General features: G+C 49.8%; 6 protein-coding genes across 10 annotated transcripts; 2 read left to right on the top strand and 4 right to left on the bottom strand.

Moving 5' to 3' along the window:
- Positions 1 to 451: 451 nt before the first annotated feature.
- FOXG_11238 (uncharacterized protein) lies at positions 452 to 820 on the top strand (the record flags this gene model as incomplete). The annotated part of the gene is made up of 1 exon (XM_018390788.1): positions 452 to 820. The coding sequence occupies one exon, from the start codon at positions 452 to 454 to the stop codon at positions 818 to 820; it is 369 nt and encodes a 122-aa protein (XP_018249314.1).
- A 1195-nt stretch (positions 821 to 2015) lies between these two features.
- FOXG_20486 (uncharacterized protein) lies at positions 2016 to 15743 on the top strand. Of its 3 annotated transcripts, XM_018400766.1 has the most exons (6): positions 2016 to 3667; positions 3739 to 5723; positions 5782 to 9526; positions 9590 to 10948; positions 11008 to 12341; positions 12419 to 15743. In XM_018400766.1, exon 3 carries the CDS (start codon positions 8458 to 8460, stop codon positions 8920 to 8922), a length of 465 nt encoding a protein of 154 aa, XP_018249317.1. In that variant the 5' UTR covers positions 2016 to 3667; positions 3739 to 5723; positions 5782 to 8457; the 3' UTR covers positions 8923 to 9526; positions 9590 to 10948; positions 11008 to 12341; positions 12419 to 15743. The 3 variants fall into 3 exon arrangements, with proteins under 3 accessions (XP_018249317.1, XP_018249316.1, XP_018249315.1); XM_018400765.1 differs by having other exon boundaries at positions 5782 to 10948; XM_018400764.1 differs by having other exon boundaries at positions 3739 to 9526; positions 9590 to 12341.
- Positions 3674 to 3982, bottom strand: FOXG_20487 (uncharacterized protein; the record flags this gene model as incomplete). Its single annotated transcript, XM_018400767.1, has 1 exon — positions 3674 to 3982. One exon carries the CDS (start codon positions 3980 to 3982, stop codon positions 3674 to 3676), a length of 309 nt encoding a protein of 102 aa, XP_018249318.1.
- FOXG_11239 (uncharacterized protein) lies at positions 10559 to 15086 on the bottom strand (the record flags this gene model as incomplete). 3 transcript variants are annotated; one of them, XM_018390789.1, is made up of 4 exons in its annotated part: positions 10559 to 10937; positions 10994 to 14196; positions 14259 to 14377; positions 14436 to 15086. In XM_018390789.1, the coding sequence occupies 4 exons, from the start codon at positions 14450 to 14452 to the stop codon at positions 10749 to 10751; spliced, it is 3528 nt and encodes a 1175-aa protein (XP_018249319.1). The 3 variants fall into 3 exon arrangements, with proteins under 3 accessions (XP_018249319.1, XP_018249320.1, XP_018249321.1); XM_018390790.1 differs by having other exon boundaries at positions 10994 to 14377; XM_018390791.1 differs by lacking the exons at positions 14259 to 14377; positions 14436 to 15086 and having other exon boundaries at positions 10871 to 14038.
- Positions 15192 to 15419, bottom strand: FOXG_20488 (uncharacterized protein; the record flags this gene model as incomplete). The annotated part of the gene is made up of 2 exons (XM_018400768.1): positions 15192 to 15342; positions 15388 to 15419. The coding sequence occupies 2 exons, from the start codon at positions 15417 to 15419 to the stop codon at positions 15192 to 15194; spliced, it is 183 nt and encodes a 60-aa protein (XP_018249322.1).
- Positions 15623 to 18119, bottom strand: FOXG_11240 (uncharacterized protein). The gene has a single exon (XM_018390792.1). The coding sequence runs from the start codon at positions 18005 to 18007 to the stop codon at positions 15815 to 15817; it is 2193 nt and encodes a 730-aa protein (XP_018249323.1). The 5' UTR covers positions 18008 to 18119; the 3' UTR covers positions 15623 to 15814.
- Between the last annotated feature and the right edge of the window lie 4 nt (positions 18120 to 18123).

The following is an 18123-nucleotide window of genomic DNA, read 5'->3' on the forward strand; positions in this document are numbered from 1 at the left end:
AAATCCTTCTGACAGGTGTCGTCGGCGATTAAATAAACTTGCCTCTGACGGCACTTGGGACGTTGGACAAGACGGGAGTTAAACCAAACGGCGGGGATCCAGTAATGTTGGCAATCTGTAAACACCAGCACCAGTACTTCACCAACATGGGCCACAGGGTTCGTGCCGGTCCTGGGCGCTCGTGTCACACCTCGTTTCGTTCACCAACGTCCATTCCTGGCCTAAAGACGTCCGAGCAGAGGCCCGAACAGGTAACGGCGTTCTGATCCGGAGGTACAGATTAACCTTTTTGCAAGTGCTTAGAGGCTCGCGATACGGAGTCGGAGTGAAGCAATTTCCAACTGCAAAAGGCCATAGAACAAGCCATCAACAGGAGCATTCCAAGGGTGGACAACATTGCATTGATTTGAGGAGGAACCATGACGTGTAAATACGTATTTTCTACACTGAAATGGACAGAACGCCAGGCCATAAAACCTATCAAGATCTCTGCTCCACCACCCACAGTAAAAACCCTTGTCAAACCCGGCTGATTGTTCACGCCGTTCCTGACTTGGCTTTTTACACGCAGCGCTACACAAGCAGTGACCTGCCCAACCTTTGTTTAATCCTTGTCTCTAAGCCAAAGTCCATAAATCAATCGAGCCTTGCCCACGCTCCTGGCTCCAACTTGAAAGCCACGGAACGGCAGGGGCCCCAACTGGGCTCCCACTATCAAGGCGAGTCCCTGTTGCAATACAGCATCCTGCATGCCGGTTACCGCACCCTTGAACGCCTCCTCAACGCGGATCAAACCCTGCAGCCTCTGTTTATTTCCTAAGTTTTACTACCAATGCACAACTCACACACCATCTTTGCTACTACTGAAGCGCGATCTCATCTCATGTCGTCTCGTCTCTAATCCTCTCGCCCCTTGAAATATTAAATTTGTTGAAGGTTTGTCCGTAGGGCCTGGTTGTGCAATGAGATTAAGTGTTTGTGGTTGATAGTTGAGAGTGGGCTACGTTAATGCTGATTTGCCGAATTACTCTGAGACCCCAACGTTTCGAACGCCTCCTCCACATCGCTCAGCCAACAACTGGAGAATGAGATTAATCCCAAGCGTTGATCCCTTTGGACTAAGATTTGACAGAAGTCACCCAGCCCAGCCTATCTAAGTTGACACGCAGCAGGGTCTGTGCAACTGACCTGTCTCATTTTCATCCTCAGGGCTGAAGCTAGCTGTTGAGGTGAAGACATCAATGCAGCCCTGCTCCCCTTAGATAAAACCAAGTGATCAACGGCCTCTCAGAGCACAACACCATCTCTCCGGAGTATTTGCATTAAAATATGGCTGCTAGCTTTGAGTGCTGATCAGCTGGCGATGCATGCACGGCCCTCTCACCTCCCCTGACGCCAAGTCAGCGGTCTAGGTGATGATAGCTCTGAGGAGTACACAAAACCACATTGTAGCGAACCGCGACAGTATAGGCCAGACTATTGAGCATCCCCTGTTCAGTCGGTATGGTGTGTTCCCTTTGGGCCAGAAGCATGAACGGTTGATGGAAAAATGACGACTGCTCACCAAGGCGCCACTCCAATAACTACGCGTTAACTATGCCCCGGGGTAGCAGAAACATGAGTCTGAAACAGAAGCCAGGCATGAGAAACGAGAATAGTCAAAAGTGGTAGTGATTTCTTCGGTTCCTCCATGTAAACATCCATATCCAGGGTATGCTTGCGATCTCGCAAACTATGTTTGTTTCTTCCTATGTCTATTCCCCCAGCAATGGCAGATAATAACAGGAGTTACTATAGTCCGAAAATCACGGATAAATGCCAGAGCCAGGCTAGCAACGTGTTTTTGAGGCTACCTCTACACGTTATGAGATAGGTAGTGATAGACACCCTTGAATCCTGGATTAGAGTTTAGAATTGGGGCAAGAGGCTGGCTACGGTTGCATTTATCGACCCCACATGCTTGGCTTATCACCAGTCGGCTTGGTTTGCGGACCGAGAGTTCTTCAGGACCAGCACAAATTCATTCTCCGACCCTTCCAGGGTCAACCCAGAAGACGCAATGCGCTGATCATATGGACTAGACTGTGAGGCTCGCAGTGTCGTACCCGGAGACCCTGCTCCTACTCCGTTTTGCACAACTTGTTCCTCGGCCGAGTTTGTTTCCGAAAGCAACTTGTGCAAAACGTACATTGAAACAATTCAGTGAGGGGATCCCTGGCCATCTGCAACATGCCCGTGAAGATCACTCGACCGGCATCACTCTGCCAGATTTGCGAGGCATGACCCGGAATGGCAAACCTTACGATGTAACGGTAGCGATGCCTTCGACTCTCGATAGCTGCAGTTGCTTACGGGTACTCCATCTCACCGCTTCCCACAGCCACCTGCACCTGTGCTCTCGATCCTGCAGCACCAGAAAGGCGCTCGTGATGTGATGTCCCGAGCTTTGGGAAGATTGGTGCAGACACTCTGCGGGGATTATCAATGCATATGCGCCACGCTAGTTTCGATGATTGAATATGACATTCGCCAAGGATCCCACAGGCTGGAGATTGTTGGCTCACAACAACACATTTTCAGTTGTGCCGAATTGAGAACATGCTCTTGGTTCGAGTATTCAGTGGCGCAATCCATCTTCAGTTGTGTCCGCTGTCATTCCCTCCTGCGGGCTGCGGCTCAGCTATAATGCGGCTGTATTATTATCGTGAGCTAACTGAGGGCGGCCTATTGTGGGCGTTCCGGTACGGCTGGTTTGAGAAATGAGCATATGTCTTTGTTCTAGCCGTTGCATGTCGTTAGGGATTTCTGATAGGTCTGTTCGCTTACGGGTTTATCCTGCTCTGGGTACTGTTCTGGCCAGATCGTTCTGTGGCTTGTTGATATTGGATCACTTTCATCATCATTAGCATACGAAACACTCAACTTCGTAACTAAGCTAACGCAAAGCACTCAGACATGTCTGTTATGACCTCTATTATGCCGATAAGCGCGAGATCCTCGATGCGCTTTGACAGATGTTGAACATATCTACAGTGCATGACGTTTTGAATGTAGTCTGTGAGTTGCTGACACTAGTGCAGGAAGCATGATGCCAACGATGCCATCTGAATAAGCCTCAACTCCAGAAGAAATGAAGCACCTCCCCGGAGATATTTGTTCCGGAGTTTGAGTACATACCTTACTCAACTGTGCCTGTGGCTGCGGCGTATTCAAGGCTGAATGATCTGTGCCAATATAATGACATTCGGGCCAGGTGCGATCGAATGAAGCATGAACGTCCATTGGCAGGAGCTATCGATCTGGTCTATTACCAGAAAGTGACGTTTGAGGCAGCCACATCACGGGTCAGCAGGTGCTCGTTCAAGTTTCATTACAGGCGAGGCAAGCAGATTGACCCTCATACAAGTCATCACCAGAAGCAAATGATACCGTCATCACTTTCTGGGCCTCTCTTGGCTCTGAGAGGGCCTCAAAAGCATTGATCTGATAGCCGTACAGCCAGATTCCGTTGCGACCAGCATGCACAGACTTAAAGTGCAGTGTTTGTTTTACGTTGATCTTTTTTTAACCACAACTACCGTGCGTTATCGTTACATGTCACCAAGCCCACAGAAATCACATGCAGGGTCAGATCTGAAGCGCTTTTCTGGCTGAGAAGAGCGTTGAGGTGTGTCTAGTCTACGTCAATCTCAGCCCTGCAAACTCCAGGCTCTGGGCCATGAACTGACTTGGGACCAGCTCCAAACAACGGTGGATTTAGCATTGGCTGGCTGCCACGTGCCACATGCCTGTCCACGCCAACCGGAAGGAACCGTCCAGAGGAGCCGGTCAGATCGTCAATGAGCCTGAGCTCTCTTTGCATTGACCTGGATATTTCTATTTCCAAGTGAGTGTTGGAAAGGGACAAGAGGCCAACGTACAGCAAACCGCTGGTCTGCCATTGTCCAAGGCCAGGGGCACTGGAATTATCATGAACTCGCATGGCTTGATAATTTGGCTGCCTAAGCGGCTCGCTCTCCTTGGCGGCCCATTAGGTGAAATTGGCTACTCGAAACTACTCGTATTGGATCTTCATTGTTTGTTTCCCTTTCTTTCTTTTTTTTCGCACCCATTCTCAAACTGTCTTGGCGGCCACTCACTGGTTCACCGGTCGAGACGGCAAGAAACAAACACGGCCAATGAGGCACGGGCCAATAGTTCCAAGATTGTCTCTCATCTCCGAGACCAAAACGATGGTATTGTGCACTACCTGCTGGTTCCGGGAACCGCACCTTTAAGCTGTCAGCTGGGGCCAACTGTCCCTGGGCCCTGACCGACACTAATCAGGCACCGTCAAAGATGTTTCAGCAACGATCTCGACCTTGATGTTTATCCGTTACTTGGGCGCGGAACGACCATGGAATTGGTACCGACATGACTCGGGTGCCCCAAGCTATGAAGTTGGTTAGTGGATCAGGATCACAACATTTGGCCTCTTGAGACTGAAGAATTGAATTCCCAAGACCTCATGTCTTCGTTTCACCAAAACAGAAAGCATTTTGCTAGCCTGGTCTCAACTAATTCATCTCTACGAGCTATGGCAGATTGATCAACATGACCAGGGGGCATAGTGGCTAGATAATGCCTTCAAACGAGTCTTGGATATTGGAAATGAGTTTAGACACGGAACTTCTGCTGCACTCAATTTCTCAACCCAAGTTACAATACTGCACTTTGATTGGCGCCTTTTTACGACTCGTGGAGTCATTCTTGGTCCTCTGAACGTCGAGAGCCAGCCACTCGTTCAGTCCTGTGCCTGGAAACCCCACGAAAGGTTATATACAGGCATGCTACAAGCTGGAGTGCAATCTCGCTGCTATTTACTTCCAACATGCCCGGCTAACGAAGTAATCCTGGCTATTTTATAGAGTCGCATTGCAGAACAAGAATATCAGCAATGGACAGGCTTATCTAAAGTCTGAATCGTGTCCAGCTTGGCGGGACGTCGAGTGCAATGGCAGGGATCCAGCTGAACCACTAGCAATCCTAGCCGAACTGACAGGTGGGGGCTTACTCTGCGTTTCGGCTCTTGGAACAGGGTCCTGGTTCGAGTGATCTCCAACTTGAAGATCATATCCCCAACTCGAATCAAGTCACGAGTGTAACTTCAGCTCGCAAACTAGGTCCTTTTTGGGCGCTGCCTAACAAGGTTGGGACCTGGTTTTGCACCAGGGGCACAAAACTCTCAAGACTGACAAGGGTGTCAACTTCAACCATGTCGGAAATCTTATGTTTGACTGCCGGCTTGTAACCGTTGTGTGACTATGCGACGTTACAGCCTCATGACTGAATGAATAACAGCAAGGAATTAAGGTCGTATCAATCGTAAAGTTTTCGACAAGCACCCCGGATTATTGTTGATTATGCAAATCTTCGCCACCACGCTCCACTAGCCTCGGATACTGTGTGTGAAATGACGGGACAAATTTCGTCAGATGTATATTGATCATTGATGAAAGACAGTAGCGCGATAGTCGTGCGTAACCGGAGCAAATACTACGCAACAACTGCCTACAACTGCCTACAACTGTCTACAACTGCCGTTCTACGATTGACGCGAGTGTACTAAAGGCAGTCTCGGCAGTGCATTACACGATGATCTCTTTTAAGCCCTACCGTTGAAACACCACACGTGGCTCTCAGGACCGGGAAATGAAGGGTCCAATCGGCAACATCGGGACACGGTATCCATATCGTTTCATTCCATGCAGGACCGGACTGACCTTATCGTGGATCTATCAGTACGCTGGTCCATCACAACAGACAGCCCGAGTCATTCAAGCGTTTGATATTACGCTAAGCCGCGGACTTTGGAGCATATTTACACCATTTTGGGTCTGGAATAACGCACGAACATGTCCCTTGAGGTGAACGGCACCAGGATTGCAGTGTGTTTGACACTGGAACAAACCGAGGCACGGAGCGGACCGCAGGATAACTGTCACCACCCGACTCGCTGCCGATGGAGCGACCCTCTTTAGGATATGACAATGAAAAAAAGAGGAGCGACGGATGTATCAAGATCCTTGGATGAAATTTATGTGATGCCGCCGGCATCTGCATGGCGCAGGCGTGGGACCAGTTCAAATACCGCGGCGACGGCGGTAAATCATCAACCTGCTGGTGCTGATCAACTTCCAAGCAAGCGAATGGGTGCTTGTCAACACTTGTATCGACATTATATCCATATAATGCTTGCAAATAGAGTGTACTTGCCCTGCAGTGGCATGGTATCACATTGAAGGGGAAAGGAAACAGGGTTGCGTTAATATCCATCATATGCCTCAAACAATACGAAGAGGAGTGAAGGCTTACAAAATTTCCAACCTTCGGCGACCTCGCTCTTAGCGCGGCAACGCACTGTCTGTTCGCTGTCGCCCTAAATGGATCTCTGTTTTGGCGTGACATGGCAGCTGGGTTGCTGCTGATCGTTTGATCCCGATGAGATGAGCAATCGGCCGAGTCGAGCTCACAGACATTTGCCCCTGACACTTGTGGGGAGCGGAAAACATCAAGCAGAGCAGAACCTGAGAACATCCAGGTAGAGCTCACGCCCTCTACCCTTGCAAGCGAAACTTGTGCTAGGTGTGGCGAGTCATGAACTCACACCATTTCTTCGAGTTCATAATGTTGATATCCCCACTAAAGCTTCGTTTCTTCGACGATGTGTATACTTGTTCGAGATCTAGGGTGGTTTCAGTGGTTCGCAGCTCCTCAGACCGGAACGTCCAGTGTTCCGTTGTCGATCTGCCAAGTGCCTCGAGGTCTTCGACTTCAGAATCGCATGTTTGAAACAAGGAAGAACGGAAACAATTGAGTTTGCCAACCGCATCACAGTAGTGTGAACGGTAAACTCAGTTGACGATTGCTTCTGCCGTTCGCTACTGTAGTTGGGTCAAGGCTGACAGATATCCTGCAGGGGACTCAAACATGTACAGATACAGAGAATGATTCAGGTTCAGGATGTCTTTTCCCTGGCACGTTGGCGGGTACTGTACCAGGGAATATTCAGTCACGTCATTAAATTCCTTGTCGAACTACCCTAAAGAACAATTTAATATCATGCCGTGAGTCAATACGCAACTCTCCCCTGTAAAAATTCTTTCTTGGCACGCACTGTTAGTGCCGTGTTAGGAGCGGGATTTTCTGCAGGCCACGCGACCACACAAAACTGCGGGGATGCTATCGGCTCCCTAACAGCAGTTTTCAGAGAAGGAATTTTGGAGAGTTCGCCTTCTCTGACAACACCTTTGTCGGATCTAATGGCGGCACCTCAGAACCAGAACGCCTTAGATATCGGAGGACGATGCCCATGGCATCGGTAGCGACATCCTCCCGATCAACGACGCCGATTGCGATGGGTTTTTCTCCTTTGAAGGCAAGCCGCACCGTCGGCCTCTGATTCCTTCCCGAGGTTTTTCCCTGCCGCCGCGACAGTCGACTACGAGCTACAACTTGGTTACTGGAGATTGTGGACTGCGTCGGCAGATGTAGTGATGCGCGAGAGAATTCTGGTCGGTGGAAAAAGTTCGACAATAGATTGCCCCCGAACCCGCTGACGGGTGACGGGCTTGAGAAATACAGCACCTTTTGTGCCATTGGTATGCTGGATGGTGAAGGAAGCGGGGTTTCCCTGTACCTAGCTAGCTCAGCACGTCTTTTGCTCCAGTAGGAGATCTGGCTTCGTTACAGCCACCCAGACGAAAAATATACAAACAAACAAACAAACAAACGTGAGTCAATACGCAGCAAGACCCTCATGACCAACCGGCACGGATGAGTTGGCACAGATGTGGACCATAACGGAAAGAAACAGACGCTGTTGCTACAAGGAAGCAATACAGCGGCACAAGGAAAAGCAAGTTTTCAACAAGTTCCTCCAGCACAATCGTCGAGTCCCTTGCAGTGAGGCATATCAAATGAGGGGCCTTGGACGGCACAACTCTCATCAGAAATGGGGTATTCATTCAACTTCCAATTTGCACGATGATCAATTGATCGAGAATCTTGCGCCAAGGCTCGCCCGACCTGCACTGCTTTTTGCACATTGTTGCCTGAACAGGCCTTGTTACCAAGTGTCATTTCGAATCCCCACACGATATTGATATAAGCAGGGTTGCAGATTTGCAGCCCCAGCCCAGCCTCGCTCAGTTCAACTTGGTCTATCGCTTGACTCTTGATAATTGACTGGGCTTCGAACCTGGCAGAACGGAGTATGCTCACAGTCTTTCAACGACATGACTCGATAAAAACAATTGCGTGCCGTTCCACGAGTCCACAATTATTGCACCTGACCATTCACTATTGTTCTTCTGACGGACTCACTCCTTGTTCCCGCCGAAATGTGACATATGACAGAAAGCTAGCTGTCTAGGGACCCCCGGATCTCAGCAACATATCACAAAACGTCACCCCGACATGGGTGGCTTAATACGAGAATCTCAGAACGTACAGTACGTGAACAGAAACAATGGCGACAGGGGAAAAGGCAACGTCTATCTTGTCTGGTTCAATGGATTAACACTTATTGGGGGGTTAGGCGCCTTTTCCCGCCCTGTACCACACGCCCGCCATACTCTCGAGGTTGCAGCAATCCCCTCAACGTGCATAAAATCCTGGACGCGGATCTTCTCAGTTGGAGAAGTCCATACTCTGCGTTACATCGAAGAGGGGGCTAAGCGGCTCGGGGTTAGCCCTTGCCATGGTAGCTATACCGGTGCCTACAATGATGCCCTGTTCTATCTGCTCTACGACGTCGCGTTCGCCTCGCCATCTTTCCATCCCCTGAATAATAGTCGGTATATGGTCAACCATACAGAGTATTGGTGCCTGCATGCCTCTATATTGACTATATTGACCGTAATATTATCCTCTGCGAACTAGGGATTTCCTTGTCTATCAGGCCTCCTAGGTTCATACCCAGATTCCTATGCGGAACCGCAATATAAAATTCGCTAAAACAAATTGCTGGAGCTGCTTTCGTCCTGACTAGGAGATGGAAACGAATCGGTGAGCTCTCCTTTGGTTACTCGTGATCCCTTATCCTTCTTGCGCTTCCCAAGGGTGTTGATCAGGTGTGAGGGACTTGTGTCTTCTCAACTGACCGCGTGGTTACCTGAACCAAGCATGAGTTGTCGATTATGATATTCCACCACGAATCCTTCTGGGTCACATCGCGAGCTCTCTAGCTCCTATATTCAGCTGCCAATTGACCAGCTAAACCCACTAAAGGACGATCATGCCGCAATCTCACCGTTTGACAGCTTGACTCGTCACCAACAACGCGCAACTTTCCCGGTTTCCTGTCAACCCTGTTTTTCTTTTCCCTTGAAACTATCGGTAGTTGAGGAGGCGGACGCAACCAATCTAACGGGCTGTTTGAAGATCAACGGCATATCCAGTTCGAACTTGTTCGCTTAATTTGGACCAAAGCCTCCAGCTCAAGACATCGATCTATCGAATTTCGATGTAATAAATCTTGGAAACGGTGAGATAGGCTGGCACTTTTGATAACTCTTTAGACTGAGACATGCTCTAAACCTTACTACAGGTTCTAGTGTCGAGTAAGTCGTCAAGTCACCTTCCTTTCTACCCTTGCTGGCCCAGAACTCCAGCAGAGCCCTTGGCGTATCTCGACGTTTAGTTGGTCCAAGTTGAAGTAACAGGCTACTACTGATTGAGTAAGTGAGTCGAAGATGCCTGTACTCTGTCACTCTCACCCTATTCTGCAATGCACCATGATCAGCCATCACACGCTATTCGGATGAGAGCGAACCCTACAGTGTGCCAGGATCAGGCAGATCTTGAGACATGTCTTTTGCGTGTCGAATCCCGCCGGCTCCGAAGCAATACTTCACTGGATAACGCTTGTCGTTCACGTAACGGTTACGGGCTTGAGGAAGGGCATGAAACAAAACTATACCAAACGAGAATGCCGCTTCCCATTCCGGGCACGACATACATATTGCACAGGAGGCCATCTCCTCTCTCATGCATGAGAATCCAGCACGAACAGGAACATGCGTGAATGACTACCTAGGCCTAGAACAGCCGGTTGACTATTTCCGCCTCATCTTCGTCCTCGTTCTTCCCCCTGTATGAGAACAAAACATGGGCCCTGGTACAGGAACCTTGAAGATCAGCACGGCAACTATGTAGAGTTTGCACCCTAGCCACTGTAACCTTCTCCAAACCATGCGGCGTGGCTGTAGGTCTGATTTCCGCGGCGCGAGATAGGATGGAATACGTGATAGCAGCGATAGGCAGGCTTATGAGACATGGCTTTATGTCAGTAACTGCAGACTCGTACGACTTGCAGTTTGGCTGCACCCACGAGTCCTTCTTATCTTAAGAGAAGCGAAGTGATGGGCTGGGGGTGTTTGAGCTGTTGTGATCACAATACCACCCACACTGCATAGGCGGCAGTTACACATTGATTACTCTTTTACGTCAAAACTTGGTCAATACCTGTTAACCAAACATGACTCTTATTCATGGACGAATGGTAGGCATCAAATGTCATCTCGAAACGATGATAGGGGTATTACTCGTGGCCATAGTGTCATAGAGATGCCATTTGCGAGCTCACTCCCGAAAAGGGTTGAGCGAATCTATCTGTCTTTCTGTGGGAGCCAACTGTTGAAGGCCGTGTTCGTCTCACTTCTTTCTATCTATCCATCTAGCAGCGCTTACTCTCGGTTCTGTTGTCCTCAAGGGCCGCCACCATTGATCGTCAACTCGTCCAACTTCTCCTTGAGCTCGTGATCCGGCTTCAGGGTACCATTTGTTCCATTCTCGCCGTTGACGGGCTCAGTGGGCGTTTCCCCGCTTGTCAACCCCTTTCTGATGGCAAGGACACTGTCGACGATGACTGCATCGATGCCTTGCTTGACTTGACGCTGCAATGACGGTTAGCAAAATCGACATACATCTTTCTGTGTGTGCTTAGACTTACCCGAACCATCTCAGGATCGTTATTTAATGTGCCGTAGCTGAAGCAGACGATTCCGTTCTCTTTGACGATCTTGATGAGGCGAGGGCTGTTGACGAAAGGCTCTGCGGCAGCAACAATACCCAACAGGTTCCAGCGTCTCGCGAATCGAATGGCCTCCTGTAAGGATGATGCGCGTATATCACAGACTTCACAGCAGCCTGCGTCTGTCAAGAAAAGGATGGGGATGGAAGGCTGCTTATAACTTAGACAAAGGCAGATGTCGGGGTTGAAAGAGCTGAAGATGATGTGACGTTCTCCAGCAAGGTCGTAGACCTTGGAGAGTACTGTGTCGCAGAATGAGTTGAGCTCTACTGCATACGTGTCCATCTCATGCTCTTCACTCTCGTGAAGCATAGGGTACTTCATCTCGATATTGAAGCCAGTTTCTTGAGGAAGTTCTCGGAAGAGCTCCTCAAGAGTGGCGAAAGGAGCTTGAATAAAGTTTCCTCTCGTGTTGCCCTTGAAGCCCTTATCCTTGAAGTCCTTTGTGTGTTTCATGCGTTCATCCAACTCATCAGGTCCACTGCCAGCGAACCCCATAGATTGCGAGCGTTTTGGTGTTAGGCTGTTGCTACGAGCCCGGAAATCACCTGGCTCGCCCGTGGGTGCAGGCTTCTTTCTTGATTGTTGCTTGGAATCTCGATTCTTGTCGGGGTTGATGTGCAAGAATTGCTCCAGTGTCAAGGTATGGACTGGTGCATCAATACCTGTCTCACTGACGAGGAAGTCGTGATAGATGACCGGAACATGGTCCTTGGTCAGTTGAACATCAAACTCGACATATTGAGCTCCAAGATTAGCCGCAGCAATGAAGGACGGCAGAGTATTCTCTCCCAGCTGGAGAGACCTGTTACTTGTCAAGTTCTTGCCGAGTCCGCGGTGACCAATCACCATGGTTGACTCCAGCTTCTTCCAGTACGTCTGTCTCGATGTGATTTCCATATTGGGGTGGTGGAAAGGGGTGATGACCAAGAAGTTGAAGTTGACGGTTCCAATAACATCGAAGCTGCTTGACATGATGGGAACACAAACATCTCCCTGCAGGTTCATGCGGCTGGATCCCAGTGATTGTCTGACAGAAGACAAGAGCGCCACGGCGCGCCCAACCTTGTGCTTGTCGTTGCCCGAGTAAGTCGGGACGATATCGAAAAGGAGCTTCACCTTGCCCGCATCTGTTGTCGTGAAAACGACAGGTTCAGTGGCAATGCTGTCATGCACCGGGAGATCGATGATGGTGGGCTCACCACTGGCACCAGTAGCAGATACAACGATCGATAGAGCGGTGTCAAGTTGTGTGTTATGAGCTTCGGTAAGTGGAACACGATCCAAACTGACCGGTTCAATGTTCTTTCGCATGTCCATCGATCCCAGACTGACAAGTACAAGGCTCTCATTGGTCAAGTATCGATGACCGAAGCTCTTGATAGCAGCATCAGGAGCACGCGAGCCATTGTTGATTCCGTTACCATTCGAGCGACGTTCGCCGATAGATGACATGTCCGAGGGAGTTGGCTGCAATGTGTCGACAGGTCGGGTTGGGGGCGATTCGATCTCAACATCGTTGGTCTCGAGCAGTCGCGCAATGTCCATATGACCTCTCAGCGCAGCATGCTCTCTCGCCGTCCAGCCTGATGAATCAAGGCGGGTGATGTCCGCTCCAGCTTCTACCAGAAGTTCTGCAACGTTGTACTTGCCATCCACAGCGGCAACATGAAGAGGAGTCCATGAGTAGGTGCTCTCTGTAGCTTCGAGATCCGCCTTTTGATCCGCAGTTCCTTTCAGGATAATCCGAGCACACTCTTCATGCCCGAATCTAGCTGCGACGTGAAGAGCAGTCTCGTCTGTCTTGTCCCTCCAGTTAATATCAACGCCGGCATCAATCAGAAGCTGTACGATAACACTGTAGTTGGACTTGGTAGCGATGGCTAGCACAGCACCCGATTTGGAGATAGACTTTCGAATTTCGGCTTTGTACGGGCTGCTTCCCTCCCAATTCTCGCCCTGCAGCAGAGCTTGAGTGGTCAATGGATGGCCCCCAACAACGCTGAGATGGAGGGGTGCATAGCCATCGTTATCCTGCCACTCAGGTGTATCAATTCCATCCTTGACGTGGAATTGGTCCCATTGCTGCATCTTGGACATAATGATTTGACACACGACCACAATGCCAAACTGAGCTGCGTAATGGAGCGGCATGCGCCCGAAGGAGTCACGGCTCTTGAGCGCAACCCTCTGCTCTGGTCGCAGTTGCTCAAGCAAAAAGATAAATAGTTGGACAGCCTCGTCATCCTTGGTCAAAAGTAGAGACTCCTTCTGGTTCAGTGACTTGGGCGCCTTAGATGTTGCCAGACCAGGCTCGAGGTGCTTGTTACTGAATTGTGACCCTGCAGGGACGGGTCGAGATTTTGAGTCCTGCTCTCCTTCGGGAACAGATTTTGTCCGGCCAATATGAATCACCAGACGATGAATACAGTTACGAGCGTTGATATCATCTGGCTCGTCCAGACTTTTGAGGTTGCTTAGCAGAAACGCCAGGCATGTTTTCGAACGCGAGGAAATAGATCGCTGTAAGAGACCCAGCATTAGCGGCTGGGCGCCTTCTTCGATGACATTGCTCGTTTTGAGGCCAGCCTCGAGGGCAGGAACATCGTCGTTGCGTACAGCCTGGTCAAGGGCATCGAGCTGAGCTTGAGGCAGGCTCAGCATACCCTTAGCTGAAGCACGACCCAGGGAGCGAGTCGAGTGCTCAGACATTGTGTCATCGAAAGTCTGGGCTTCCGACAGCACAGACATCCACTTGTTAATCTCATCGAGAAGTCTTGTTGTGTTTGCTTGTTTGGCGAAGGGCTTAACCTTGACCTTGGTATCAATATAAGGACCCTGTGTGACAAGGTCCGGAACCTTCTTGTCGAGCTTCTTTGTGATCTTGACGAAGCCCTTGTGGTTAATCTCACCAAACCATTGCAAATTTCTGAACTGACTTCTCAGCTCAAGCAGAGCTCCCATAACTTCCTCCACTTCATCCTGATCCAGGGTAGCGACTACATCGACGGTTCGTCCATATCGGTTCTGGAGGAGGTTCAGACGGCGACAAAATTCTGCGTATTTCTTGTTGTAGAAAAAGTCGACATCTTCGAGGTTTCGATCAAGCGCGAAAAAGAATTCTGCATCGAGGGTTAGGGGAGAGGCTCAGTGTGCGACACCAAGAGTCGTCAAAGCCGCCCACCTGCAGGATCCACCTTTTCTCCATTCCTTGCTTTCTCTGCTGCTGCTTTTACAAGCTTCTTGAGGCCCTTGTAGTTGATATACGAGCCCGCCCACTCGGGGACCTGGTTGCGCGGTAGGCTAGAGAGAGCAGTGAGTCGGTTGTGTTAAGAAAAGCGCATATTGCATGAGTACTCACTTTCTTCCGAATTTCATGCTGCGTAGATCGCTAATCGGAGTAACAAAGAAGATAAGAAAAATCGATCGGGAAGTAACGCGACCGTAGCGCGGAAAGGTTGTGTTGGTGTAGAAGAGCTTGCTTTCACAGCACACCGCGTTTCGACAATTTATAGTTGTCCAACACAGGAAGCTTCTTGTCGCCAGGCGCAATCACAGAAACCGTGTCAACAACCAAGCTGATAACCGTTTTTTTTCCTTTTGTCTTTCCCGGTCAAATGCAACACAAATGCTTATCCTCGCAGGCCAGTGACGTCAAAGTAAGTTGCGCGCGGTGCACAATCACGAGTAACCAGTGCCTTGACCAAGAGGTGACAGAGCAAGTGACGTATAACTCATGGGAACCTCTTCGAGACACCAAGAGGGTATGACAAAGATGTAGAAAAAGAGGAAGAAGGAAAAAGAGAGGAATGACGAAGCTACTGGAGATATGCGATGGAGAAATGACTGGGACTGACCGGATCCTATTCTCACTCGCTCGCTCACACAAGCAGAATCTTAAGAACAAAGCCTAGAAACAAAAAAAGAACAAGGCCAAACTGATTCTTGAAACAACATTCGTCGATCCGATAGATGATGGATCCCATGGATTTGATGTGATCCATCCAATGTGGGGAAAAAGGTACCTGCTTGTCGCACTGACATTTTGGGGTAGCTCAAAGTACCGCCTCGTACTTGCTCTGCTGTACCTGGGCTGTACCAAGCTGCACCAGGACCCCTAAGAAAATGGAGTCGAGCCTGCCAATCCAATTGGCCCCGTGGACCCCTTACGGCCTCGTGACTGGACGGCACGATTCAGGGCGCACCCACTGAAGAGGTCGCATCGTGACCCCTTGGAACCTGTCAAGTTCCAGGGACGGACAATGCGGCTGGAGTTTTTGATAAATACAGTGTCAGCTGACGAGGAAACTTACTATAGATTGCAGTTAAGGTTGCAGACCGCCATTGTTGGCTGGGCTCCTTTCTCAAAAAGTGTTAGATACTGGGCTACAAACACCAATTGTCAACTCATGACCAGGGGATTGCCCACGATGACGAACGGAAACGCTTAGTGGCGGCGCTCTTGGCTGCACACTCACGCATTAAACTCAGGCGTGGCCGAGGTCACTGTTACAATACCAAGCTTATGATAAGACGACATGCTACCTGTTTAACTACTGGGAATGATAAGCTTCTTCAAAAAGTATGTCATGCTGATAAAGTCATGGTACGTTTATAATTCATGTTTCTATGCTGATGCAGGTTCTAATATGCTGGCGCCATACGATGCAACACACAAGAGGAATGCATGTAAGTGAGACGATCAAAAGTATGTTACATGCGGCTCATCGCTTTCAATTCCTAACCAAAACTCGCCCTCTGCAAATATCCCACTTGCTGCTCTGTCACAGGCCATGCCGTTAGCCGCATTGGCCTTGCTCTCAAAGTGCGCTCTGCTGCATTTGCATTCATCCGCTTAACCGTTGTCGCCTTGTGAGCCGAGATCATATCCAGCCCCTCATCTCGTAAAAACCTCCCGGCTTCTGCCTTGCCTTGCTCCTCTGGTGTATCTCGCCTTAATTCTTGCACCTCCTCATTGATATTGCCGCTCTCAGCGCGGCTATTATTCGAACCTTGAAAGGACTTGCATTCCGTAATACCTCTCTCCACTCGTTCTGAAAGAGGAAGCTGTGACATAACTTCCATGATCTCCCCATCCAACTCCACTGTTTGATCCGCCGCGGCGTTTCCAATGTGGAAGGCCATTGACATACGGAACTCAGGTGAAAATTCAGGATAGAGTAGTTTGCTCTCGATGGAGCGTGTCGTCTTTCCAACCAAGTCTTGTTCTTTCCAAAGCGCTTCGATCTGGAGTAGCCTTCTTTTTGAAGCGCTGACAGGGTCTGAAGCCGAATCCCGAGTCTGTGCACTTGACCCTTGCATATCGATTTGAGATGTCAAGTCTGCGCTTGCCAGATCACTCAGGAACTTGTAGAAATCGTAACGTGATATAGACAAATTGTCGAGAGTCGATGTGGGCACTTCGCCGCTTGCATCTCGAAGACCAGCGAGGTCGAGAAGAACCCGCACCCGGCTGATCAGGTAAGAAGTGTCTTGATCCCTCCCGAGAAGCATCGAAGGCCATGTAATTGAACAGTCAGTGAAACCTTGGATGAGGCGCACAGCAGATCTCCAGTCAAGAGCCACAATACACTCATCAAACAACTGCCTGATCACATGCGTGCTGAGCACAACCTTGGCCTTCATGCACGTCACGAAAAACTCAGCAGCCTGATCAAAGAGCTTCATGTGTAAAAGGCCTTGAATGGCAGCCTCAATGAGAGGCTTGTCCAATGGCGCATGCTCCCAGAAATAGTCGCCCGTCTGGGTCCATGTCTGAACCTTGTAGCTCTTGCGCCTTTCGTCAACTGCTCCATCATACGTTTCATCCGCCAGTCTTCGTCTCAGTTTGGCGCCTGTCTCGCCATCGAGACCAGCGAGACTTGCAAGACTGCGCAAGAAGCGACCATGGTTGCCTGAATTTTTGTAGTGATTCAAGATGGCAACAAACGTTGATGGGGTTGGTCTTAGTCGGCGGTAGTAGTAGAAGGAGTTGACTACTGGCTCTGATAGATACTTGTAGCCATGCTTATCGAAAGCAACGATCAACGTGTTGTACGTGTGCATATCGGCTGGATATGCAGATACAAGCAGGTTGTAACACACTCTACCCACCTTCTCCTTGAGGCTCAGCGTTGACCCAACGACTTTGCGAAGATCAGAGTTCAGATCGACCCGGTTCTTTATCACCCTCTCAGGATCATTCTCCACGAGATATCTGAAAGAAGTCTTGTCATTTGCCAGCTGCATGGCCTCGTCGAAGCTGGGGCTCGGCAAATTGGACTTGTCATGGGCATTGGCACGTTTGAGTAATTGTTGAACGAGATGGCTGAGCGTGCGTCCGGCGTTATGGAGTTGTTTGGTATTTAACGGGGTTCTTTGACGGATGCCAACATCTGTTTCTTCGCGCATGATGACTTGCTCAAGGCGATCGTAGTCCGTACGCCTAAGAGCATCCATCGTTGCTTGGTCGGGGCACTCGTACTCCTCGGTATGTACTCGGTTCAAGAACTCATCGATTCGGATGGTAGCAGGGTTGTAAATCTCCTTCATATATGGTCGGTTTGTGTATAGACTCTTGATGGCCCCCCATAATTGATCCATCTGGTGTAGAGTCACTTCGTTCTGGGCGGAGTCAATGCCATTCGTCGTCTGGCTCGCTTCGAGGTTCCGGAGTTGCAGCTGTGCCAATTCACGCCTTGTCTCCTCCAATTGCCGGTCCAATTCCTGCCTTCGGTCCTCCTTCCGTACGGCATCGACAATGGCGGCAGTCGCAAACATGGAGCTGTAGCATGCTGTGAAGATATCGGCAAAGGTGACTTTTCGTGGTCGAGCCGCGGTTGTCACTCGGCGGCCGAGAGAGCTCACGACGGATTCGCAGGCGCGACATCCGCAGCGGTGAACCTGGCCGGCCCTCGACCACAAAGCCTGCATTTTAAGTGGCGGTCTGAAGCTCAGGACATCGCTCTGGAGCGATTGAGGGTCGTTGCTGTCGGCAATCGTTCAATTGAGGTGTTTCATGGAGCCATCATCAATCAAGAAATTGGCCA

This window comes from Fusarium oxysporum, chromosome 1 (genome assembly GCF_000149955.1).
Source record: "Fusarium oxysporum f. sp. lycopersici 4287 chromosome 1, whole genome shotgun sequence".
Lineage (NCBI taxonomy): Eukaryota > Fungi > Ascomycota > Sordariomycetes > Hypocreales > Nectriaceae > Fusarium > Fusarium oxysporum.